The 26715-nt window shown below is 39.4% G+C and overlaps 1 protein-coding gene across 2 annotated transcripts; it reads right to left on the minus strand.

Annotated features, from left to right (window-relative positions):
- Positions 1–18575: 18575 nt before the first annotated feature.
- Positions 18576–22439, minus strand: SRSF5 (serine and arginine rich splicing factor 5). 2 transcript variants are annotated; one of them, XM_063440108.1, is made up of 8 exons: positions 22349–22439; positions 20958–21110; positions 20647–20717; positions 20421–20534; positions 20266–20332; positions 19248–19321; positions 18971–19081; positions 18576–18890 (listed from the first exon to the last, which is right to left on the minus strand). In XM_063440108.1, the coding sequence occupies exons 2-8, from the start codon at positions 21081–21083 to the stop codon at positions 18599–18601; spliced, it is 855 nt and encodes a 284-aa protein (XP_063296178.1). In that variant the 5' UTR covers positions 21084–21110; positions 22349–22439; the 3' UTR covers positions 18576–18598. The 2 variants fall into 2 exon arrangements, with proteins under 2 accessions (XP_063296178.1, XP_063296177.1); XM_063440107.1 differs by having other exon boundaries at positions 18576–18893; positions 22349–22438.
- Between the last annotated feature and the right edge of the window lie 4276 nt (positions 22440–26715).

Here is a 26715-nt window from a genome sequence, read left to right on the forward strand (position 1 = left end):
ACACACACACACACACACACACACTACATTCCCTTCAGAACCGGATTCCCAGTACACTATATTCCATAAATACACACACATTGCATCCTCTTAAATAACACATCCCCTCTACACACATACACTCCACTTTCTGTGTGGGTTCAGATTTGAGCCCTGTGGGCATTTGGGGCAAATGTGTAAGGGGCCACAAAATGTCTGATGGCCAGAGGCGTACTAAGGGGGGATGGGAGGTCCGCACCGGGTGCCACTGATTAGGGGGTGCCCAGGGCGCACGTTGACAGCAGCAGCATTTTGACTCCTGGGCCCCTCTTCATCATGCAAGGGCAGTAAAATGCTGTCCCTGTGTCTTCTTGCATGATGAAGAGGGACCCAGGAGTCATCTTGCACCCTCGAGCAGCATGTCTTTTCCTATCGCGAATGCGTTGCTGCGGGATACTATGGCAACGCTCCGCATGGCACGCAATGCATGCCATGGCAACCCGCGGCAATGCTCGCAAAAGGAAAGGGCATGCTGCTGCAGGAGGGTGCAAGATGACTTCTGGGTCACTCTTCCCTATATAGCCTGCTAAAGCCAACGGACCACCTGGGAAATGTGTCCCACCCCTTCCTGGCCACAGGTAGCAGGCAGGGAGGGGGTAAATAGTGTGATGTGTGTGTGGATGCATTGTGAGTGAGGTGTGTGTAGTGTGTTTGTTTTGGAAGCAGAGTCTGTTTGTGTACTGCATGTGTTTGTTGTGTGGGATAAGTGATGGGGGGGGGGGGTTCCAGTTTTTTTTAATTAGTTGGGCTTATTCCCCCCCCCCCCCCCTCCATGCCTCTTGCCTGTGGAGGGAAGGGGGGAATAAGCCCAGCTAATTAAAAATCCCCCCTTTCCCCAGTACTTATCCCACACAACAAACACTGCATCCACTAGACAAACACACTACTCTGCTACACAAGAACCCCACACTACATGCACAACACAGAGTGCATGCACTATAAAAAACACTGTGTACCTGTCTATCTCTATGTGTATCTGCATGTGTTTGTATATGTGTATTTGTGTCAGTGTTTGTGTCTGTGTAGTTGCATGTATGTACTTATGTGTCTGTGAGTATGTATCTGTGTGTGTGTATGTAGCAGTGTCTGTATCTGCATGTGTGTCAGTGTGCATTTGTATGTCTATATATCGGCAAGTATCATTTTGTGTATGTGTGTGTGTGTGTGTGTGCATACATATCAGCATCTTGCCAGCACTACACACAAATACATCCCTGTATTCAAACCTCAACACCATAGGCATGCGCACGGGGTGTGCCGGGTATGCCTGGGCACACCCTAATCCCCGCGGCACGCGCTATGTGCCTCCCTCTGTGGGCCGGTGAGGGAGATCCGGCCCACAGCAGCAGGGAGGGAAGAAGGAAAGGACTCTTGCCAGCAGCTCCACCGGGTTCTTCTCGCGAGGTAGGAGAGTTGCCGCGGCAACGCTCAGATCTCGCAAGAGTAGAGTGAACTCTAGCCCTTTGCGGGGCAAGAGTTCACTTACCACTGGACCACCAGGGATGGCAGCAGCACGGTCTCAGCATCTCCCCTACATAAGGTAAGGCGGGAGGGGGGATATTTCCTAAAACGCCACCCCCACACAATACACACACATCACCCTTACATATATACACATACTAACAGCACCGTCACACACAGTAGTATATATATATATATATATGCGGTGTTTGTGCTTTAGGGTGCACGCCCTTATGCAATGGGCTGCGCATGCCTATGCTCAACACTACATACAAACACACTACACACAAATGCACGCCTGCATTCAAATGCCAACACTACATACTAACACTAGAGGGGCAGTGACAGGGGGTAGAGGGGATAGAGTGGCAGTGAGGGGATAGAGAGGCAGTGGGGGTTCATAAATACCTTTTTTTTTAATCTCTGGATTCCCCTGGTGGTCCGGCAGGCACCCTCCCTCTCTCCAGTCTGCATCTCCGCTGGGAGTGAGCTGCAGACCACATGGTAAGTCTCGTGATCTCCAGTCAGAGCGTTACCGCGGAGCTGCAGACTGGAGGCTGGCTCTCCCCCAGGGCAGACTGACAGGAGGGGCCTCGCAAGCCGGCGGCATTATGGGTAAGCCGCCAGGCCAACTCCTGTGTCGGGCCCTCGGTCATAGACCGAGGACCTGACATGTCAGTCTGCCCTAAGGCGATTTAGGCGGCCGCAAGGCCCCAGACAGCACGAGGCCTTAGGCGGCCGCCTAAATCGCCTAATTAGAGAGCCGCCTCTGGTTACCAGACCCTGTAAAATATTGCAGCCTAACAATACCTATTCATATATGTATGTTAATCCTTCTTTCTTGTTGTTGGGTGGCTTGCCCGGTATCATATATATTTTAGTTTTTCTGGGACTTTTAAAAATATAATGCAACCAGACTTTCCTGGCTTTTCTTATCCTTCTTGCTTCACATATACAAAGTCAGTAATTAGAGCGTAATTGATGTTAAATAGGTCAAAACCAGATGGTATATACTGGACATTTGGAATAAGGAGACACTCTCCCTTGATGTCCTCTGTCTCATTGTCTCCCATAATATATTCTACATATATACCACCAAAGTGGCTGTTTAAGCATTACAAAAGCCAATGCTATTGATACAATATGCTTGTTGGCAATTCTAATTCTAACCATGTTAGGTCATCCAATGTTCCATGGACACTCAGAAATAGAAATGAGCTTGCAACACTTATTGTCATCTGTTCATGTCACTCAAGATCAACCACACCTTAGTGTGAAATGCTTGGAAGAAACATTTACAAAATATAGAATATTTTACAGCCTCCATTACTTTAAGCCATCATTGCCTGAAAAGGATTCTCGACAAAGTATTAACATTTTACATTTTAATTTGTCCATTGCAACGATATAATAAATGGATAACAGAGATGGTGCCCACCACACACAAATACTACAATCAACCCTCATATACACAAACTTAACAACACAGAAAGTCTACAGTCATGCATAAACATAAATCCCACACAATACCTTACACACCTAAAACCCCACAAATAGACAAAGCATACACAATACTACATACAGCCCACATGTATGTTCATAGACACCCATTGTAAATACAGCCTGCACACAAATAACCTCACAAAATAGTTGCCATACCCATACATCACACAAGCAGAATTCCTCAACATAAAAACAAAGAAAATGAAAAAGAAAAATAAAAGTAATTTTACTTATACACAGTGCTACCAACCTGCTTAACCCCTTAAGGACCAAACTTCTGGAATAAAAGGGAATCATGACATGTCACACATGTCATGTGTCCTTAAGGGGTTAACGTACATAGTGAAACTATAAAACCAAAAAGGTGAGAGAAAATGAGAATGGTCTACAAATCAAGTGATAATGTTCAGCATTAATTACTTTTATTCTTATGTGTTTTACCAGTAAGAATTCATTGATAATTCTAATTTTAAAATATATCCCTGAGCTTGTGCTATTACCACAGACTGCTGCAAAACAAAGTGAAACCAAAAAATATATTTTCCCACACAACTTTTTGGGAATGACAACGGTGTGGGAGAGGGTAACCCATACTACACCCTGGTCATGCCACTGCCAGCGTATACCATATTGACTGCTGCAGTTGTAGCATAATCTTTTATGCTGCTACAGCAGAGAAAATGGGGTGTACACACTAAACTAGGTATTGATAAGGTAATAGTACATTTTTGTCTTTCACTGTTTATTAAAATAACGTTAGTCAGATACTGACACCAGAGGTCAACTACTCATAACAGGGACAATAAGGGACATAGGTCAGGCACACGCGTCTCAGCGAGAAATGGCAAAAACAGATAGAGAGATTATATATATATATATATATATATATATATATATATATGAGACCAAGGGGTTGCACTCACCTAAACATGCATAAACGGGGTGCTGCTCAGGCCCAATTCATACAATATACAAGATCCAGCGCACTCATTTATCCACCAAACAGCAATTTTGAAGCTCACAGATTTATTTATTTTTAAACCACCTAATCTAGGCAAAAATAAAAAGGGGTGTAGTTACATTATATGATCATAGATTATAGTCTGCCATGGAGGGATGCAGTTTAACCCCTTAAGGACACATGACATGTGTGACATGTCATGATTCCCTTTTATTCCAGAAGTTTGGTCCTTAAGGGGTTAAGGAAGCCAGGGTTAGAAGGAATTAGTACATTTTAGGCCAAAAAAGGTCATTTACATTAAAGGACCACTATAGTGCCAGGAAAACACTCGTTTTCCTGGCACTATAGTGCCTTGAGGGTGCCCCCACCCTCAGGGACCCCCTCCCGCCGGGCTCTGGGGAGAGGAAAGGGGTTAAAACTTACCTTTCTCCAGTGCCTGGCGGGGAGCTCTTCTCCTCCTCTCCTCCCATTTCGCTGAATGCGCAGGAGCCGCGCTCGCATTCAGCCGGTCTCATAGGAAAGCATTATCAATGCTTTCCTATAGACGCTTGAGTGCTCTCACTGTGATTTTCACAGTGAGAATCACGCAAGCGCCTCTAGCGGCAGCCACTAGAGGATTTGAGGGCTGGATTAACCCATTTATAAACATAGCAGTTTCTCTGAAACTGCTATGTTTATAAAAAAAAATGGGTTAACCCTAGCTGGACCTGGCACCCAGACCACTTCATTAAGCTGAAGTGGTCTGGGTGCCTAGAGCGGTCCTTTAAGAATATTTCATTTTTTAGACCAAAATAACAGTACTGAAATCATAGCTGAGAACTTTTTCAGGTCTACTATTTAGGCCTAAAACATGAGGGGGGAAAAGAATACATTGAATTTACAACAGTTTAAAATATCAGGGTTATTTACTAGAGTGAGAATCTGAAATAAATATTTAGTTTAAGTTCACTATAGTAAATAATCGGAAGGAAGGGACACACACACTTTACCAAGCAAAGAAATGTTACCAATTAAAAGTGGACCTGCAAAACTGAGGACAATCTAGCTGAATTGGAGAAATACTTGACTGATTTGGTCTGAGTTTTCAAACCTCCCCCCCATCAGTTTAAATACTCCACAGTTAAATACTCCACAATTTAAAGGATAGATCACAAACAGTTTTTCAGTACAAATATTCAAAGTCTAAAAACCACAGCTATTGAAAGAGATGGACTTATATTCTGCATAGTGACATTGTTATAGTACCACGACCCTATATTGAGCTCTTTATCCTTTTATTACACAATCTCATTTCTATAATGTATACACCCTGCAGTGCAATGATACTCTCACTGAAATTTTGCTGTATACAGTCACAAGTGCAATATCTTAGAGGGAACTATCTTTCTGACCAAAAAACAACAATAAAACAAACAAAAAAAATAATGTACATACATATTTACCCCCTTATCCCCTCTTTTCTAATTTACATATTGAATAACTGACCTAGCTTCTACTCTATAATAAATATTTATGAACATTCTACCTTTTGTACTTCCTCCAGGTGAAGTGAAGCAATGGCTTTTCATTAGGTCCATATCAGTTTCCTGTCCAATCATTTACACCTGGTCATAATCTGCAAGTAAGGCTGCAATGGCAGAAAATTCCAGTAGGTGGAGCCAATCAAAAGAGCCCCAGCACATAACATGCAGCAATTTATGAACCACTATGTATGAAAGGGGTTATAGTGCTAAACAGAGGTTTATAGTATAAGAGCAGCTGTAGTGCAAATAGGTGTATTTATATAAGCATTGCACTGACTGCTAGGTCCATGCATTGTCTACCAAGCTACATGGGCTGGAGGATCATTTAAAACCCATTGACTTTAGCAAAATTGTCAAATATTGTGCCATTTAAGGAGATGTCATCATCAGTTGTTAAAATAAATCCTCAGTGAGAAAACTGAAAGAATTAAACTGGAATAGTGTATTGGAGCCATTCTTAACCTTTTTTTAATAAAAACACCGCCTTATCAGAAAAAGGCAGTTAACATTGCTGCTTAGTTACACCTCTAGTAGCAGTCAGTCAGACAGCCACTAGGATGGCTTCCTGGGTCTCCACACTCTGTATAGAGACGCTGAACGTTCCTCCTAGAGACGCCTTCATTCAATGCATCTCTATGAGGAGATGCAGATTGGCACAGCACAATAGCCTCCCAGTGCTATGTGAAAGAATTCGATTGGTTCAGATTGTCAAATTTGAGGCGGAGCAAGATGGGGCCAGCCACGGCAAGACCAATGCAGCACTGAAAAAAAGGTGAGTAAACTCATCTTTTTAATGTAAAAAGAGGGGGCCTGGGGCCTAAATTGTTATTTTACCACTATAGTGTCAAGAATGCATGTTTGTGTTCCTGACACTGCAGTGTTCCTTTAACTCCTTGAGGACCGATGACAGCTCAGGACCGTCATCAGAAACATCTCATTGAGGACTGATGACAGTCCTGAACCATCATAATTATTTACCCGATCTCTGCCGTTCCCATCGCCAGTGATCGGTGTTGCTCCCGGTCTGGGGGGACTGCCTTACAGCCCAGACAGTCCCCCCCCCCCTCCCAGGCAAATTAGGCCCCTCTGGGCCTCTGGGCCATGTGATTGTTTTAACAGAGGGGGACTGCCTGCTGCTGGAAAATAAAAATATGTTAGTAAATTCATTTTTTTTTTTTTATATATGTATATGAGATATGTATACATATATTATAGCTATATATATATATATATATATATATATATATATATAATGTCATACTATGCATATATTAATTTAAAAATAAACTTATAATTAAATTACACACACACATATATATATATATAATATGTATATATATATTATAAAATATAAATAATAAATAAACAAATAAAAAAAAATTACAAATAATAAAAAAGTTTAAATTATATATATATAGTTGTATTCTAACTGTATTTTGATATGAATATATATATATATATATATATCAAAATACACTTAGAATAAAATACACATAATTATATAAATAATTTCATAAATATACACGTAGACTTTAAATATACAAATATGAATATATATTTAAATTCTACGTGCATATTTATATAATATTTTTACATAATTAAGTAATTTTATTGATTGCAATTTGAGGGACCTGCCTGACAACCCAGGCCGAAAGTCCAGAGAATTTAATTTGCTAGCACCGTATTTAACCCTGTAACTTTCCATGACACCCTAAAACCTGTACGTGGGGGTAGTGTTTTACTCGGGAGACTTCACTGAACACAAATATTAGTGTTTCAAAACAGTAAAAGATATCACAGCGATGATATTGTCAGTGAAAGTGAAATATTTTGCATGTTCCCCTTTAGTATCCCTATTCGTTACATTGTGATACCCTCTTCTGAACTCTGATACACTGCATCTCGCTAGACTGAGGCGAGGCTTAATCCCCATATTACTCCAATATTAGATGGAGTTTGGATGCCACACCATAGGGAATAGGGTGTGGATTCCTGTCCCCAACAAAGGGGGTTGGAGACGGGATGCTTCATGTATTTTTTACATGAGGGACCATGGTTTTTACCATGTTTTATTTGTTGTTGTTTTTTCTTTTTTTTCTTTTTTCTTTTGTTGTTGTGTTGACTGTGCCGAGACTATGTCCTATTCTTCTACTTTCTCCGAATGGTTAAAATTCTGACACTTAATGTACAGGGTTTAAATAATCCACATAAAAGATCCATGGTATTTGAATATATTAAAAAAGAAGGTGCAAAAATAGTTTTGTTGCAAGAAACTCATTGGTTATGGAAAGATACAAAAAGATTTATTCCTAATACTTTTAATATCAAAATATGTTCTTCACTAGAGGATAAAAGAAAATGTGGGGTTGCCTTCCTTGTAACCAGTGACATAGATATACAGATTATGTACCAGCTAATAGATAAAAACGGAAGATACACTATAGTAATATGTAAAATACAAAATGAAATATATACAATAGCAAATTTATATGCACCTAATGTTAAACCTATTGGCTTTATACAAACGGTACTAAACAAAATAGATAATATTAAAAAGGGAAAAGTCCTTATAGGGGGAGACTTTAATTGCATTATGGACGAAACGCTAGATAGAAACTCACTTAAAGGGGTTATCCAAAACAAAAAAACATCAAACCAGCTTAAACTTTCAGTAGGTAGACATGGTTTGTTAGATATATGGAGAATCTACCACCCCCAAGAAAGGGACTTTACGTGCTTTTCAAAAGTTCATTATACATATTCAAGGTTAGATCTATTCTTGGGTACAGTAGAGACATCACTTAAGATAAAGAAGGTCATAATTCAGGAAGTTACTTGGTCAGACCATAACCCGGTTATATTAGACCTTAATATAAGCCCAGATAATAAAATAAGGAACAGTTGGAGACTAAATGATCTTTTATTAAAAAATTCTCAAGAAATAGAGAAAGTGAAAGAATTAACTAAATGTTTCTTTGAAGATAACCAAAACAAAGGTACATCAGATGTAGTAGTTTGGTGCACCTATAAGGCAGTCCTGAGAGGGCACTTTATCAAAATGGGTTCAATAAGAAATAAGAGTAGAAGTTCCTCCTTGACAGACCTATATATTTCGCTAAATGCTCTAACAAGGCTTAATAAAGATAATCCCTCCAAACAAATGAGTGAGAATATAGATAAAATTAAAGAAAATATTAATGAAATTCTATGGCAGCAAACCGCCAAAAAATTGGAACGCTTAAGAATAAAATGGTATTACAGAGGCAACCGGGAAAATAAAATGCTTACAAGTAAAGTTAAAGGATTTAGAATGGCCAAGAGGATACAGAAAATTACAACTGAGGAAGGGCCACAACTAACCCCTGAAAAAGTTGGTAAAGCATTTAACTCTTTTTATCAAGAGCTATATAACTTGCCTAACCAACCCAACAATCCAGAAACATATTTTAAAAATAAAAAGATGAAACAGCTATCAGCAGAACAGGTTAATAGTATCAACAAACCTTTCACTGAATTAGAGATTAAGGAGGCAATAGATACGTTAAAAAAGAATAAAACTCCAGGCCCGGATGGCTATCCTAACATATTTTATAAGCAATTTAAGGAAGAATTGGCGCTCCATTTGAAAAATGTATTTAATAAAATTGTGGAGGAAAAGGTCATTCCGGAGGAAATGCTATACGCAAACATTATCCCTATACATAAGCCAGAAAAACCACCAGATCAAGTAAGAAGCTATAGGCCTATTTCCCTGCTAAATTCGGATATAAAGATATATGCTAGCATTCTAGCGAACAGGTTGCAAACCGTCTTACCTTTTATAATTCATAAAGATCAGGTCGGTTTCATAAAAGGTAGACTATCCAGTAATAGTGTGAGAAAAATTATTGATATCCTAGATAGCACTAACGATTTGGGAGTCCCATTTCTGGCCCTATCATTGGATGCAGAGAAGGCCTTTGATAGGGTCAGGTGGGACTTCCTGATAGCAGCTATGAGGGCTTTTGGTTTCGGTGGATGGCTAATGGACGCTGTAATGGCTTTATATTCTTTCCCAAGGGCTAGAACTATAGGGAGAGGTATAACATCCGACTGGTTTAAAATAAGCAACGGGACGAGACAGGGGTGCCCTCTCTCGCCGCTGCTCTACTTGTTATATATCGAACCTCTAGCCTGTGAAATTAGGGAAAACTTCAAGATTAAAGGTGTCAGAATCAGTCAGGAAGTTTATAAATTATCACTATATGCGGACGATGTCCTAATCTCCATTACAGATCCTGTACCATCATTGGATGAATTGATGAAAGTTATAACTGAATTTGGAAATTATTCCAATCTCAAGCTGAATGTAGATAAAACAACTATATTAGCAAAAAATCTAAGTAAGGAAGATAGAGGGAAGATTGGGAATAAATATGACTTCGCTTGGGCTAAGAAACATTTGCAATATTTAGGTATCAAAATTACAAGTAACCCAAGTAAAATCATAGAGAACAATATTCTCCCTATGATGAAACAAATAAATAAACAACTTAAAGACCTAAGAACTGCAGAGATATCATGGATTGGGAGAATAAATGTTGTAAAATCATATTTAATGCCCAAATGGAGCTATATATTCCGCATGATACCTCTTAAAATCCCAAAACCATGGCTTACAATGATACAGACAGCTTTTGAGAAGTTTATATGGCTGAAAAAAAAACCGAGGGTGAATAAAAAAATACTAAATATGAGTTCCAAAAAAGGTGGGTTGGGGGTCCCAGATATTTTAGAGATATATGAGACATGCGCGTTGGCTCATTTAATTATATCACTAAAAGAGAGCTCCGCAGAGGAAGCTTGGGCAAAAATAGAAGCCACAAGACTGGGATCTCCAGACTTATTAGCTATATTTTGGAGTCTACAAAAGAGAAATAATACAAACATAGGCCTAATTACGGATAATTTATTATGGCAGTGGAAAAACTGGAAAAAGAGACTTAAGATACTGGATAAAATTATCACGGATATACCCTTCAGCATTTTGACAGTCAATATAGAAGATTTAAATATAAAAAACTGGACGGCCAATGGTATTAATAATATAGATCAAATAATGCAACAGAATCAAATTATGTCCTTTGAGGACATTAGGCAGCTATTTTCCCTTCCCTATAGAGAGAAATTTACATATTTAAGGATAAAACATTTTCTACATAAACATAGGGCCATAGAGTCATCTGAAGGATTACATACATTCATGAATTTAATTAACTCTAAAAGTAATAAAAATTTAGTATCACATTCTGCTAAACTATATAAATTATATAAATCGAGCCCAACATTTCCAGCCCTTGTATCTTGGGAAAAAGACCTACAGGTTACTATTACAAGAAATGAGTGGATAAATGCAAATAATGCCGTAACTAAGGCTATTCATTGTTTAAATTCATCTGAAAGTCATTATAAGATCATTAATAGATGGCATTATGTCCCCACTAAACTGGCAAAAATGTACCCATCCTCTCAATATAAGTGTTGGAGATGTGGCTCATCTAGAGCAGACTATGTCCACATCTGGTGGTCATGCCCAAACCTAAGGCAACTATGGAACAAAGTAGCAACATTTTGTCAAGAGGTGATAAAAGTAGATCTTGACTTTTCCTGTAAGTCCTTTGTATTACATCTAGGCTGGCCTAGAATTTCAAGAAGCAAAAAAGATATAGTGATCCACATTCTAACGGAGACCAAAGCAACATTGGCGAGATATTGGAAATTATCTGATTCCCCCATTTGGGACATGATAAAATTTCAGGTCCTGAACCATTGCAAAATGGAGATTGGAATCCTGAGACAAGACAATTATACTAATCCTAGAATAGAACAATGGGAGGAATGGGTAAAAAAGTTAAGCCCTACATAAGGAAAATAGTGGTATCCATTATTTGATTTTAGCACAGTATGAGTATTGGACACTACTGCTAAAAAACTACGTAGCGAACAATAAAAAAAAAAAAATTCTTTTGAGAAGAATAAAAGATGATAAACTTTCTGTGACTTATGAATATAGACAGATCAGAATTTTTTTTTATAATTTTTCATCTTACAGAGCTAACATTGTTGATACGTCTTGGGGCTGTAATGTTTATACATTTTGCATCTCTATATAAAGCCGTTTTCTTGGCTATTAATAATGTACTTTTTTTTTTTTTTTTTTTAAAGAAAAAAAAAAAGAGAAAGTAGAAGAAAGGGAAAAAGTAAAGGGGAAAATATCAAGCCCTATAGTAAGGTATTATTTATCAGGATATATATAGATCTTGGCACAGTGTGACTTTATGTTCGTTTTGTTTTTATGCTTACATGGTTTATCATAGACAGTAAATAGTTATTTAAGGTTCTCTTAAGTTGAAGTAAAGATACTAAATTTGGTATGTCGTCCAATTTATAATTAAGAGGATAATTAAGGGTAATAAACTAAAAGATTCAGTATCTTAGAGGGCTAGTACTGTCGAAACGTATTTATTGTTTTATTGTTTTATTGTCTATTTTTTTTTTTTAATAAGTCCTGTACTGTCCTGTATTGTCTATTGTGATACATTCTTTTGAAAAATAAAAAAATTTAAATAAAAAAAAAAAGAAATATTTTGCATGTTTCACACACAAACGGCACTTTCAATTATGATATCATTGTTGTGATACCTTTTACTGTTTTGAAACACTAATATTTGTGTTAAGCAAAGTCTCCCAAGTATAACAGTACCCCCATGTACAGGTCTTATAGTGTTTTTGAAAGTTACAGGGTCAAATATAAGGCCTGATTTTCAGTTTTTTTTCACTTTGAAATCGCCAGATTGGTTATGTTGCCTTTGAGAGTGTATGAGAGCCCAGGAATGAGAATTACCCCCATGATGGCATACCATTTGCAAAAGAAGACAACCCAAGATATTGCAAATAGGGTATGTTCAGTCTTTTTTTTAGTAACCACTTAGTCACAAACACTGGCCAGAGTTAACGTTCATAATTGTTTTTTTGCATTTTTGACACACAAACAAATATGAATGCTAACTTTGGCCAGTGTTTGTGACTAAGTTTCTATTAAAAAAGACCGGACAGGGGGCGGAGCCTAACTGCGAAGCAGAGAGGTCGCATGGCGCCGGAGCTCCTGAGAAATAAACGCAAATTAAGCTGTTCCAGACCGACAAAACCACCCAAAATAGATTCAACTACCGGCATAAGGTTGCAGAACAATCATGGGTCGAAAATCCAAAAAATCAAAGCCGGATCGGCCGAGCCAGAACCACGATATTGGGGCAATGTGGAGACAAGCCCACGACGCCACAGGGCCCAAGATGGCTACCTTAGCCGACACATACTCCGACCTTTCCGATGAATACTCCCTGGACGAAGACACGCTCATCACACCTAGACTGCCGATGGCCGTGTCCAAACCCCAGGACCCCGACGGGGCACCGATTACAACAGCGGTACTAAAGACCCTGCTGCCGGGCCTGCAGTCCACGCTTCAAGGGGACATAGCCACCCTCCGCGCGGAGTTACAAGGAATTACCTCAAGGCTGGATACCCTGGAAGTCACCTCTGCAGCACAAGACTCGAGCATCACCTCCTTGCAGACGGAGATTGCTAGCCTTAAACAAAAGACCGCAGACTTCGAACGGAGGTTCGCCGCTGCAGAGGACGGGCGCCGAGCTGCCAACATAAAGGTACGGGGGGTACCCGACGACGTGCCCAACGAAGAGCTGCCACACTATGTGCGCAGGCTACTAACAGACTTACTCACACCAAAAGCTGCCAAAGCCATCCAACTCGAGAGCATATTCCGGGTCCCAAAACCGGCCAGAGCTCCAGCAACAGCTTCTCGCGACCTTATAATTCGCTTCCAGCACAGAAAAGACAAGACCGCAACACTGGCAGCGGCTAGGGACCGGGCGCCGCTCACGTTTGAAGGCTACTCCCTATCGTTCTTTGCAGATCTGACAGGCGGCACCTTGGCCTGGAGAGGGTCATTAAAGCCCTTTACCACACTCCTCCGACAGAGAGACATACCATATAGATGGCGCCCAGACCGTTCTCTTCTCATCACGAGAGGGGAAGACAAACACGTGGTTTGCGACCTCCATGAAGCACGGGACTTACTAAGCGTCTTGGGCCTTCCCCAGGACACCATGCACCGTACGGCGCCCCAGATGACCACAAGACCTCCACATGGCTGGAACCCTGAACGCGTCAAAAATTTTGTGCCGCGACAACCCAGGCAGGAACCCTCTGACGGGGCCAGAGCACGGGGACCCTGAAGGACCCACAAACCACATCATGACTCTACTGGGACGATACACAATATATTGTTTAGCCACGACCCTGTGGCACCTTGATTTAACCCCTTTCTAGCCCTCCCCATGTTTTTGCTTTTCTTACCGTTTAGTTGATATGTGAACTACCTCGGCTAGGAGACCGTACACACAGATACCTCTCTGCACCCACCACGCATAGCTAACACATTATGACACACTCAGACACCCCCTCCCCCCCCCGTCGGTCAAGAGGACCCACGGGGAGACGCGAGAGGAACTAGCAGTAAGACGTATTACTACTACTTGTGCAATGCAGCAGGATAGCGGACAAGGCCTCCTATATAGCACAGACGCGCACGACCATTATTAAAACCACCGACCTATAATAAGCAGAATAATGACACACCAGTCCAAACTGAGCAATAACTGTACCCGACGCCTGTTGAACAGTCGGATTCTCACTCACAGCACATTATAATTGCCAGCAATGACTGCACAGCAACACGCACAACCACACGACAGGTTTTATTCACAGCACTAGTTCGACTAGCCTAACAAGGATCAGCATTACTGCCTGTTCTTTCTTCTTTTTACCTCCTCACCAACGACCTCACTATTTAACCAAGCTGACACTTTAACGCAACTCAGACTACCACCGTCACTTGTTTTAAGCAACAAATGTTTACTTAGGTTTAGTTTATTATTTGTTATTACTCTAATATAAAAATGTGCAATGCTCATATGTCACTACTGTATTAACACTGCGATTTGGTCATGCTTACGATTGCGGTCATGCTAACTCTTTTTAAAGAGTTTAAAAAAAAAAAAAAGACCGGACATACCCCATATTGAATACCGTGGGTTGCCTACTTCAAAAAAAGATGTACATGTGAGGTGTGATTCAGAGGTTTATGACAGATAACAGTGTTACAATGTCACTATTGATACATTTAAAAATATATATATATATATATTTTGAAACAGCAATGTCCTACTTGTACTTATAGCCATATAACTTGCAAAAAAGCATGTAAACACTGGGTGTTTTTAAACTCAGGACAAAATGTTGAATATTTTTAGCAGTTTTTTTCATTAGCTTTTGTAGATGAGTATAAGATTTTTCAAGTAAAAGTCAAAAAACATGTTTTTCTTTTCAATTTTTCACCATATTCTATTATTTTCTTTAAAGTAAATTATATAACATGATACAAATAATGGTATGCAAACCAAGAGGTAAATTATAAAATAATATTAGTCCCATAGTACTCAAATAGGAAAATGTGCATTTTCATTAAGCACCAAATGCTCCAAGTACAGTACATCAGGAAAAATTCAGCAGCATCCAGCAAAAGATGGATACCGTTCACACTAACAATGTCCAGATTTTGACCAAATGAGACAGAATTTTGTCCATATATTATTTTGCCTAGACACGACCAAATGCCTGAACTCGGATCCGAATGGTGAAAGTACGGGCCTGGATTGTTAAACCACATTCGTGTTTTAATTTCCCAAAACACCTGCTGGCTCAACCAGTGAGCAAATAGTTAAAAACCACTTTCTATTGTGAGCACTAAAGGGAAACTATAGTGCTAGGAAAACATCTCCCTATAATGCCCCCTCCCTCTAGCCTCCCCCTTTATAATTTACCTGATTCCAGTGCCGATGTCCCCTTGCGCTGGTTTAGGCTCCACCTCGCCAGACCGGAGGGACCTAATGCGCATGCACGGTGAGCGTCGCAAGCGAACTAGAACTTCCCCTTATAAAATGCTTTCCTATGGGGTTTAGAGTGACCCTGGATGTCTTCATGCAAAGCGTGAGGACATTCGTCAGTTAGGAGATCACAAGTCGCCTAACGACCCTGAAGTTCCTCTAGTGGCTGTCGTGGAGTCAACCCTGCAAGGTAATTATTGCAGTTTACCAAAAAACTGCAATAATTACAATTAAAGAGTTAAGGGGCCTGGGAACACTGCACGCAGACCACTTCAATGAGTTAAAGTGGTCTTGGTGCATATAATGTCCCTTTAATAAAGTGGTGGCTGGCTAGCAAAAGCCGCTATTGTACATTAAATTTTGTTTTATATAAGGTACATAGGATTAAATTATTCCTTCTGCTTAACCAAACTACAATATCATCACTGATCCTATAACTATTTCCCAGCCCTATGCACACTAACAGATTACAAATAATTTATGTTGAGTTAATAGACGTTTTTAAAACTAATCAATAAAGGATCAATTAATTTTAAGATGGGACCAAAACTGTACGTGTTTCTGTCGTCTGTCCTGCCTTTAACTAGGTTTGCATGTTAGGATAGCTTTGACATTATCATATGTACCAGTTTTCTACGTAACATTTTATCACAAGAATTCTGTGATTGTTGTACGACTTGATACTTGGTCAATACAAAAAATATATAACCACTGGAGGGACACCTCTTTACAAAGATATTGACATAGGGACAGCTGTATCTGCTCTGGGGATTGCTATATCACAATACTCCCCTGTGTTATCACTAGTTCTTATCAGAGCTGTTCCTGCTATACTCTATGGAGCAGGAGAGGTTCAGCCGCTGGAAGCTGGTTCCTGGTCTTGGGTACAAGGTGGGTGGAGGATGGCGAGATCCCAGCTAAGCTGTAAGGCTGGACATGGGGACTACGGTGCTGATGGAGTCTGGAAGAGGGCTGGAAGTACTCTGAGCACTAGCGAGAATCGATTGGTATACAGTTTAGTATTCAGTGAATCAATGCGGGATAACACACCAGACTTAATTGTAACCCTTTCATCACAACGCAAACCTAACACATTATGACTTGAAATTTCCTTTTAAATACAAGACAGTTAAAGAAACTGTAGGCACCCAGACCACTTCAGTTCATTGAAGTAGTCTGGGTGCAAACTCATCATCCTTAACCCTGACCATGTAATGATTAGTTTTTATAAATTGCAATAATTACCTGCTAGGGTTAACTCCTCTAGTGGCTGTCTACCAGACAGCCAAAAGAGGGTCTTCCAGGTAGATTGGCAATGCATTAGGACTGCCTGCGTCACAGGAATCCTCATGGAAAAGCATTAAATAAAGCTTTCCAATGGGGAAATCCTAATGCGAGCGCGGCCATTACAGTGCAGGCACATTAGGTCTCCCCAGCCTGGTGACAGGGGAGGAGCATGAACAGAGCCGAGCCAGGGCCAAAGGAGGGCCTTCGATAGTACTAGGAAAACTCAGTCTTGACACAAACTCAGCTTTTCTCTCTCATCTGTACAACAATCACTATAATGCTGAACTGTTACATTTGATCATGCAGTGGCAGAACCAACATAGAAATGGCCTGGTGCAAACATTTGTTTTGCCCACTTTGTCATACAAGTCCCACAATGCTTTAATAGCTGGGAATGGAGCAAGAACTAATCCTGTATTTGGCACCCTCGCCTACCAGTTTAAAAAAAACACCAAAAAAAACACATTTATTTTTTTTTACAAACATGACCAAAATCCAGGCAATGTCACTTCTGCTCACCTTAAAGGGCCTTTAGGTCCCCCTCACCCTCAAGGCTGAAGGGGTTAAAACACATCTTTCTCTGGCGCCAGGAACACTGCTCCTTCCGATGTCAGCACCGAAGAGCCGCGCGCATGCATTCAAAACACCCATTGGAAAGCATTACTCAGTGCTTTCCTATGGACGTCCAGTGTTTTCTCACTGATTTTCAGTGAGAAGCACTTGTCAGTGAGACATCCACTATATGCTATATTAACCCTAGTATAAAATCAGCAGTTTATCTGAAAGCCATTGTGTGTACGCCTGTGTCACCCTCATTTTGTTACCACCCAACCCTTGAACAGACAGTCCACAGTACAGGAGCCAGATTTTCTGTACTCCATGAGCACTTCCAGTCAGATCAGGTAGATGACACCAACACCAGATCACAGTATCCCTGCTTGGCGTATGTGTTTGTAATAGTGATGTCTGAATGCAGTTTCAGATGCAGGAATTGAAGGTGGCATGTGTTTAATTCTCCCCTTTATTTAGGCTCCCTGCATTGGTATACATTTAACGTTGTAGACCAGGCATAGGCAATCTTCAGCACTGCAGATGTTTTGGGCTACACCTCCAGCATGGGTGTAAGAGCATTATGGGGGATGCAGTCCACAACATCTGGAGTACCGAAGGTTGCCTATCCCTGTTGTAGACAATCGTACGGTGTGCATAGTTAACACATCCAGTTTTAACCTTGGCCCCTCACCCACCTTCACCTCCTTGTGGGGACTAAGCTAAAATCACATTTCTGTGCCCTCTACCAACTAACAAGGATTAATATGTATGTAGTGTTGTAATTAAACAATTATGAATGTGAAGAAACAACTTTTTTATTAATAAAGTTTATTTAAAGCAATAGCATTTAATTCACAAAATTAAACACTGTATGCAGCAAAAACAAAAAAAAAGTTGATTTAGACAAAAAAAAAAAAAAAAAAAAGTCTTGCATTATGTACAGCAATTTTAGTTTGACACCCAGCACCTCTAGTACGCCTATATACAAAATATCAGGGGTCTATACTTCAAAGAAAGGAGAAGAAGAGGGATGGGAAAAAAAAATTAAAATAATTTTTACACGAACTATACACATTGGACAAAAGCAGTTTGTCACACAAGCTTAAGATTCTTGTCCATTGGTGGTCCAATTATATACAAAAACAATTGAGATCTCCTGCTCTTCTAAGTAGCCCCACAAATACTTACCACATAAGTAAGCTTCTAGATTTTACTTTGTGAAAAACAAACAATATTTAAAAAAAAAAAAAAAATGAGATGTGAATAGTTCAGTTTCTGCTGTCAACAGACCGAGACCTTGATCGAGATCTCGGTCGGTCAACAGAGGCAGGTGATTTAGATGGACTCGAAGATCCAGCCTTCTGGTTCTTCTCTGGTACAGGAGACCTGCTAGGAGAACGTGATTTGCTACGGTTGCTATGGTTGCTACGGTTGCTGCGATTGCTACGAGCACTGCGACTGCGGCTACGAGAACGGCTGTAAGACTTTCTGCTTCTTGAGCGGGAACGGCTGCGGGAGCGGGAGGAGCTTCGGCTACGAGATCGGGACCGACTTCTTGACCTACTAAAAGTTTGCAGTGTTAGAAAACAGAATGCAGAAGACAAAAATACATTAACATACAGATACCAGAAAGTAAATACCTGTGTCTTTTGTTGCCTTCAATCAACTTTATTTTTCTGCCATTGATTTCTTTCCCAGAAAGTTTCTCAATGGCGTTTTTCAAGTCACTGTATGATGCAAATTCAACAACCCTGCAAAAGTAAACAACACAGGTTAGTTAAAATGGATTCTGTCTACATTGGGCCTAAATGTCAATTTCCAAGTTTAAAGCAGAGAACTTGTAACATGACAGTTGCAAGCTGTTCAATGCGCTTTACAAGGAGGGAGAAAATAAAACTACTACAGCATGATAATTACCCTTCATTCAGCTTTGGTCTGTGTGCATCAGCAAATGTAACTTCTCCAGCTTGTCTCATGAAGTCTTTCAAATCCTATTATGACAAAAGATTTAATTAAACAAACATAGTGGACATAAAAATAAAGCAATAGTTACTGAAAGAATAAAACGTGTTAGATAAAGGTGACTTGGCAAGGTTACCATTCATGGAACTTCAGAACAGCAAAAGCTACAGTAGGGCACAATGTATGTAAAATGCTAGCATAAATGTTTAGTTTACTGTTCAAGAAAAGGCCTGATACTTTAAATGCTTAATATTAGCATCAAATACAACGAATAATAAAGATATTTGGTGCCGCATAGGTCATTAAAAATGTAGGTTTACTTTACCTTCAATAACAATTCCCTAGGCTAGTGAATCAGCAAACTGCAATAAGCGACCGGAGAGACTGTCACGACACAAGCCCGACTGGCTCTTCGCCACCCACTTGTGGGCTACCCAAGTGATGGAAGCCTTTAAGGCGAACGACCCTCCCTATTAGAAGACTATGGACGATGGCCATCATTTTCTATTCTTGTGCGTTACCAGGGACTTTAGTGCGACCAGGATTCCAACGACCACCTAATTGCGTATCTTTCAACTCTTTTCGACCAGGACCTCTTATTCGGAATCTTTACAGAAGAAGATCTCTCAACTTAAGGACCAGATCTCGTTAACTTTCAGGGGGTCGCTGCAACCTGGCAATTTAAGGACCGCTCCAGTATGTCTAGACCATCAACCGATCTAGGTGGCCAACTGGCAAATTCAACCCGGCCCAATCATAAGTGACCAAGACAGAGCGATAACCAACAGGCGCTCCTCATCATAAGGCCAACGACACACAGATAGGCTGGCAAATAAAGGGTTTAATATTTGGTTAAAATTATGATTGAAATTATGGAGAAACAAATTGTCCCATAACCCACAGACATTTAATACCCAATTAACCAGCATACAGAAGTCAACGTTGTGATCACCCCATTCATAAATTAACAAACCTGCCAGCTGACTCTAGAAGACAAGTTTTCTACAATTAGACGATTCTCAGTCCTGATGGGCGGTGCACTAAGGAAAAACAAAAAAAAGTCATTATTGTGGGTACAGCCTAAAGATTGTGACAAACTACATCTTATAGCTGGTAAAGCATAGTTACCTTCTATCATTACGTGGGCGACGGCTGCTGAATCTATCAGGGTACCTTCCTCTGCCAAGTCCTCGTCCACCACCACCTCCTCTTGAGCGAAGCCTTGCATGTTCAATCGTAACTCTACAGCGGAATGAAAAATTGATTAGCTTTGTTTGTTCAAGCCTACACAACAAAGAAAATATATATTTAAAAAATAAAAATAAAAAACACACACACACACACACACACACACCTTTCACTGCAGAGTTCCTTTCCATCAAGCTCATAAACAGCATCATCTGCATCCCTTGGGTCTTCAAACTCCTGAATTAGGACAAAGTATAAAGGTCAAACATTTTTATTTCATATCAAAATGGGCCAGTCGCCACATAAATTGGATCTAAATAGGGAAATTAATCTGCAGAATATGAAAATATGCATGCACATATAGATTATAGAATTATGCAATAGTTAATACACCAGTTAACTAAATCGTAAAATGTCAGCTGTAAACTACAACAGACAATATAGGAATACAATACACAAAAGCAACAAAGCACTTACCACAAACCCAAATCCCCTTTTTAAGTCAATATCTCTGATGCGACCATAGCCTTTGAAAAATCGCTCAACATCTTTCTCCCTGGCAGCAGGGTTCAGACGACCAATGAATACACGACAACCACTCATTTTTCTTTTTCTAGAGACAATAAAATGCTGGGGGGTGGGGGGGGGGGGGGGGAAAGTAAGTTATAAGCAGTGAAATACACACACTATATATTAAAAGACAGAAGTTATAATATGCAGAGGAATATGTCTTCATAACAGTTTTACAATGTAAATGCCAGTGGCCTAGAGTAACCGGTTTTGTACTCTATGTGAGGGATAATGTGTGTGCACAACAGGCCTTCCCACACATATGCGTGGACTCAATGCTTTCCTATAGGGATTCTGAAGATTCAGGATGTCATGACTAGTGTCGTTTCACCGAGTCAAACTGTGATATTTCCGGCAGCCACTAGAGGCAGGCTTAACCCTGCATTTTTTTACATTGAGGGTTAGGGAAATTTGGACAGTATACCCAGACTACTTCAATGGTCCTGGAGCCTATAGAGCACCCTTTTAAAGATACATTTAGTTACATCACATGATCATAATGTATACTCTTATTAAAGGAACACCATTACAGCACTCCAGCCCCACCCAGTTATGATGGCAGGGAACTAGTAAGCTCAAATAAAGCCTAATGGATGACTGTCAGGGGCACTTGTTACATTAAAGATACCCAATAATATACATAGTGTGTGTGTACCTCTCCCCACAACTTAATAATGAACAAGATTAAGATAACTAGAAGTTTAATAAAATTTCGCATTCCATGCTAATGTATTATAACTAAATTTCCAGCCCTTACTACCGGTAACATCTGTTGCTCATTTTTATAAGGCTTTGCTACATGCTCGCTCAGGCTAAACAGACTAAGCATGATAAAAAAAAAAAAAATTAAACAAAAAAAAAAAAATGAATAGAACTCGTTTAGATCGATATAATGAAGTACAAGATGCAAAACCTCGAAATGTAAAACGAAAAAATCAGTTATAAATAAGAATATAAACTCCATCAGCATGCTGGCTACAAAATGGCGCCGACTGCCTCGCCAAGAGGAGGAGACAAAGTCACCCTCACTAACCACCCAAAATAACCATACAGGCGCTTACACTGAGGGGTACAGTGATTAAAATAAGAAATCTGAAACTAATTAGTAATCCAATGATATCCATTAAACTCACATTTTAAATTGAAATCAAACAAAAATATAAACTATAGTAACACATGCCACTGTAATGCACGTGAAATACGTTCAACATAAGTAGAAAAAAAAATAATGATTTTAGATATAATAAAATATAAATAAAAAGAATGTAAACCAGTTGTAGCAAACTGTACACACCAACCTTATCCTTCGACGAACAAGCTCCAAATGACGCAGTTCTAACAGCACAGCTTTACAAAATGGGAACTGGAAAGGGGCGAGGCCTGGCACAGGGTGTGGCTATGACAAGGAATAGCCAATAAAAGGCATGCTTCCACCTGCCAATCAACTTTTGCTGTGCTCACAAAATGGAGATTTAGAGGCGGGGTTTTGGGTGGGCATGCGCTCATCCCTCATTCTGCTGCTGTTAATCAACTATACAAAATGGTGCCTGTGGAGCAAGCGAATGCTACGTGTAGATAGCAAACACAAAATGGCGGCCAGTGTGCTGTAGGCGATTTCTTTAGATATAAAACACAATGATTTGCTTTGGCTAATATAAGCTATTATTGTTCAGATTTTGCATTCAAGAGGAAAAAAATATATATATATTATCATGTACACTGTATATATAAAATATTTTATATATGTTTGTAAAACCTTAATAGATACAACATAAACCCAATAATTATGCATTTTAATTTTAAATACATTTTCATTTCCTTGAATTTTTTTTCTAGAACCCCCTAGCTGGTAATTTTAATATACATTCAGTTAGTATTGTATATAGAAAGCCAACACCCATGCCCCATACAATCCTTATTGACATTTTAATTAACAAAGGGAGGAAAAACAAAGTCCTATATTTACAGTATCAAAGCATTTAAGAGGGCTTCAGATTATCTATAATTGTGATTTCAGACTGTTCATGTGCAAATCGTTTTGCTTATGCACATGCAGGTAAATTCACTAAAAACGGATTCAATTCAAATGGAAAATAGGCTAAAATAGCCCTGCTGTGACTGTAGTAGAATTGGATAGTCATTGTATCTAAAAGTTTTACATTCAGATTTTAATTTGCAATGTAGTATAATATATAGCCTAGAAAGTTGCCAGACTAAGGGTGTTTTTTTGACACATGTAACTTTATTAATGCTGATAGAGCCACGATATTATTATTATTATTGCCATTTATGTAGCGCCAACTTATTCCGCAGTGCTTATATATATAAGCTTCTACCTTACTTACTATGTAACTATGTAAGATATCTCAAAGATCTGAAATCAAATCCTTAATGAAAGTAGGATCCCAAAGGATGATTAATTAATAATTTCCCTCCTTCAGTGTATGAAGTCCTTGAAGATGTGCAGATCACGTAAATGACTGTCTCCTGTGATCCTGCCCACCATCTGTTTTTTTTCATGGTTCTTAGACGTTCCTTATAATGTAATGCATAACTGGGAAAATTATAAGCAGCCTATTGGGGCCATACGCACATGCATGCTTGCTGTTTATGCACGTCTACACAGGTACATAGAATCACTTCTTTTTAAATTAAACTTGGGTATTGATAAGGTAATTTCACAATGTCTACCAAAATAACAGAACTGTGATAATAGCCGAGGTGGAGGGCTTCTATTTTACACTCTCTCTATTTTGGCCTATAATTTGCAAGTGTCTGACCAGTTACTGACAATTCCTGGTTTAATAAATAACTCAACACTGTTAGGGGACACAGCTGGAATCTAACAGGAAAAAATACATAACTTTGTGTAACACAGCAATTCAACGCCAGAAATTATAGCACTCACAGACTTCCTCGGGCACCACATAAATGTTGTATTTGGTCCCGGAAATGTGTTGGAACTTTAATATTATTTGTTTTTTAAATATTTATTTTGAATAAAAACATTTTTGATGTGTGAAATACTTGTATTACTTTTATTATTAGAAGCTGTATCAATCCAGAGGCAGAATTTGAATGTGTGGGTGTGTTACTAGTACCAGCCCCCCAAAGATTGGGTGAGGCACCTTTACGTGAAGATACACGTTAGTTTTCTGTGAGTGTAATAATTTCTGGCGTTGAATTGCGCAGTTTTACTGTGTTACACTTTGCTGTGTATTTTTTCCTATTAGATTCCAGCTGTATCCCATAACAGTGTTGTATACTGCTCATGGTGGGCAACTGGGTTAGAATGAGTGTGTCTCATAAATAGTGCATTGTTGTGTTTATGGTGAGTTCATGTATATTTACTGAATTGCTACTAATTCGTTTCTATGTATAACACCATTTGCAGCAAACAAAAAGCTGGTTGAACAGAATTACATTTGGATACTTCCAACAATTAGAATACAAAAGAAAGGCATAAGGTCAAACAGACCTATTTGCAGAAATACAAACAAACCCAAACCACTGATAAGCCAATTGTTATTTAAGAATATCACAAAGTACACATAAAAGGAGATTTCAAGCTACATCGAAAAAGATTTAAGAAAAAAAAATGTTTTACATTTTACTGTTTATTTTTTTTCCTGCTTGCAGTGGCAAATCACTCAGACATTGTGTTAAAGGAACACAATAACACAATAACTTATGGCCATTGAAGTTATTGTGCAGTGCAGTTCTGGGCACCTTCAGGGATGAAACCGTTTTGCAACAGTTTATCACCAAAGTTGACACTCTCAGCCTTTCACTGCCCTTACTACTGAGAGAAATAGTACATCAGAACATAGTCATACTGCAAAGTCAGAAAATAAAGGAGCTGGGGGGGAGTAGTATAGGGTGCCAGAGCCACTAACTCTGTGTTAAACAATAAAACTGGCTTAACCCCTGAGGGTAACATTGTGCTCAAGCTGTCCTGCCCCATAACAACTTCAATGAGCTGTAGTTGCTATGGGGGGTGGGAGTGTTCCTTCAAATACAGATCAGATTTCTGCATGCCAACAGCATGAATAAGTATACTGCTGAAAATGATGGGCACAGCTGGGCCGCATACTTGCCACCATTAGCAAGTATAGTCCTTGAATGAGAGGAGGTGCAGTGGAGAGCAGTTATAATGTTCACAGCCATGAAGTGCATGTGTCAGTCCTAATGTCCTGGAATCACCTAGCTCATCTGTGAGAACATGCAAAAAGATTTTGGGCTTCTAAACCACTGAACTCAGGGCTGTATGCTCATCTGGTGTTGCATTATATGCACTTTATTTAACCTGTGGCAGTGAGGAGTGTTAAAGAAAACTGTACCGTACTGAGGGACCTTTAGCGTCTTATGCTCTGGGTCCAAGCCTATATACCAAATTTCTATTCGGCACCATAGGCATTGCTTAAATATTTCGGTATTTCATAAAGATAAAATCTTTCCAAGATACTCATATTGACTGTGTTGGAATTTCACTGGAATTCCAACTCAGTTAAAAGATATACTGAGACAAAGTAGGACGAAGGCAGCGGCTGTAAGGGCAGATCAGACCTTGCAGCCAAACACCATCTGGGGTATTTTTTTAAAAATATGAAAGAATTTCTGAAAAGTGACAGAGCCTCTTTAAATTTTAAAATACTCATTTAATGTTTTAATTAGAAATCTTCCAATCATCATGGAAAGGAGTACTGAGGAAGGAGGCCCTACTGTAGAACCCAATTTAAGAAAAAGCAATGAAGAATGCCATCATTTTTAAACTGCCGCTACTGCATATAAATAAATATATAATAAATAAACAACTTCTCAAACCACTAAATGGTGTATGCACACTACATACTGGTTTGTTTATATATTGTATCCTTAAACAGTGTAACCACATGTTTATGTTTTTTGTCTTTTTTATTTCAAAACAGTGTTCGACAAACAGATAACATACAATTCCAAACAAAAAAAAAACAAGAATATACTATAGAAATACACAGTTGCCTTAATTTTATTCTGGAATGTTGTCATTACAGTCATCCTTCCTTTCCCTGGTTTCATTTGTGCCCTCCCCCCTCTTATATCCTTTGTCCTTTTTCCTTCCCTCCCCCACTGGCTGTATTCCTTACACATTAGCAACAGCTAGTATTCTCTCCTACAGTTCTGGTCACATTGTGCTACTGAAAGTCGCAGCTCATAAATAGGTTATACCTGTTAGATAATTAAACACCCACTTATATCCATGCTGTTGAATTGTTCATCACCAGGTCAGGAAGTGCTAATTTTACCTTAATTTAATACATAAAAGAAAATAAATGATTTTGTATCCTTCTATAGATAGAATAAAATCTGCAGCATTTCGCTTTGCGTGACACATAATGTAAAATAAATCACTACACTAAAATTTATTTGTATGCTTATTTTGCTTAGAGCAGCTCTGTTACTAAATACGGCATTAGGCCCCGACTTCCCTCTGACCCCTCACCTCTTCCCCACAGCCTTTTTTTAGAGCTAGAACCAGCATAAATTATAGTTTTTATGTTTGTGCCAGTCACAGTGTCATCATTTGAAAGTTTGTAAGATGGTGGTGGCAAGGAAAATCCTAACTTATGCCCTTCCTTGGACATGAACATGAAATTACGCACATCCCCAGGACCTTCAGTAGTTT

Source organism: Pelobates fuscus, chromosome 13, assembly GCF_036172605.1.
Source record: "Pelobates fuscus isolate aPelFus1 chromosome 13, aPelFus1.pri, whole genome shotgun sequence".
In the NCBI taxonomy this organism is placed as follows: domain Eukaryota; kingdom Metazoa; phylum Chordata; class Amphibia; order Anura; family Pelobatidae; genus Pelobates; species Pelobates fuscus.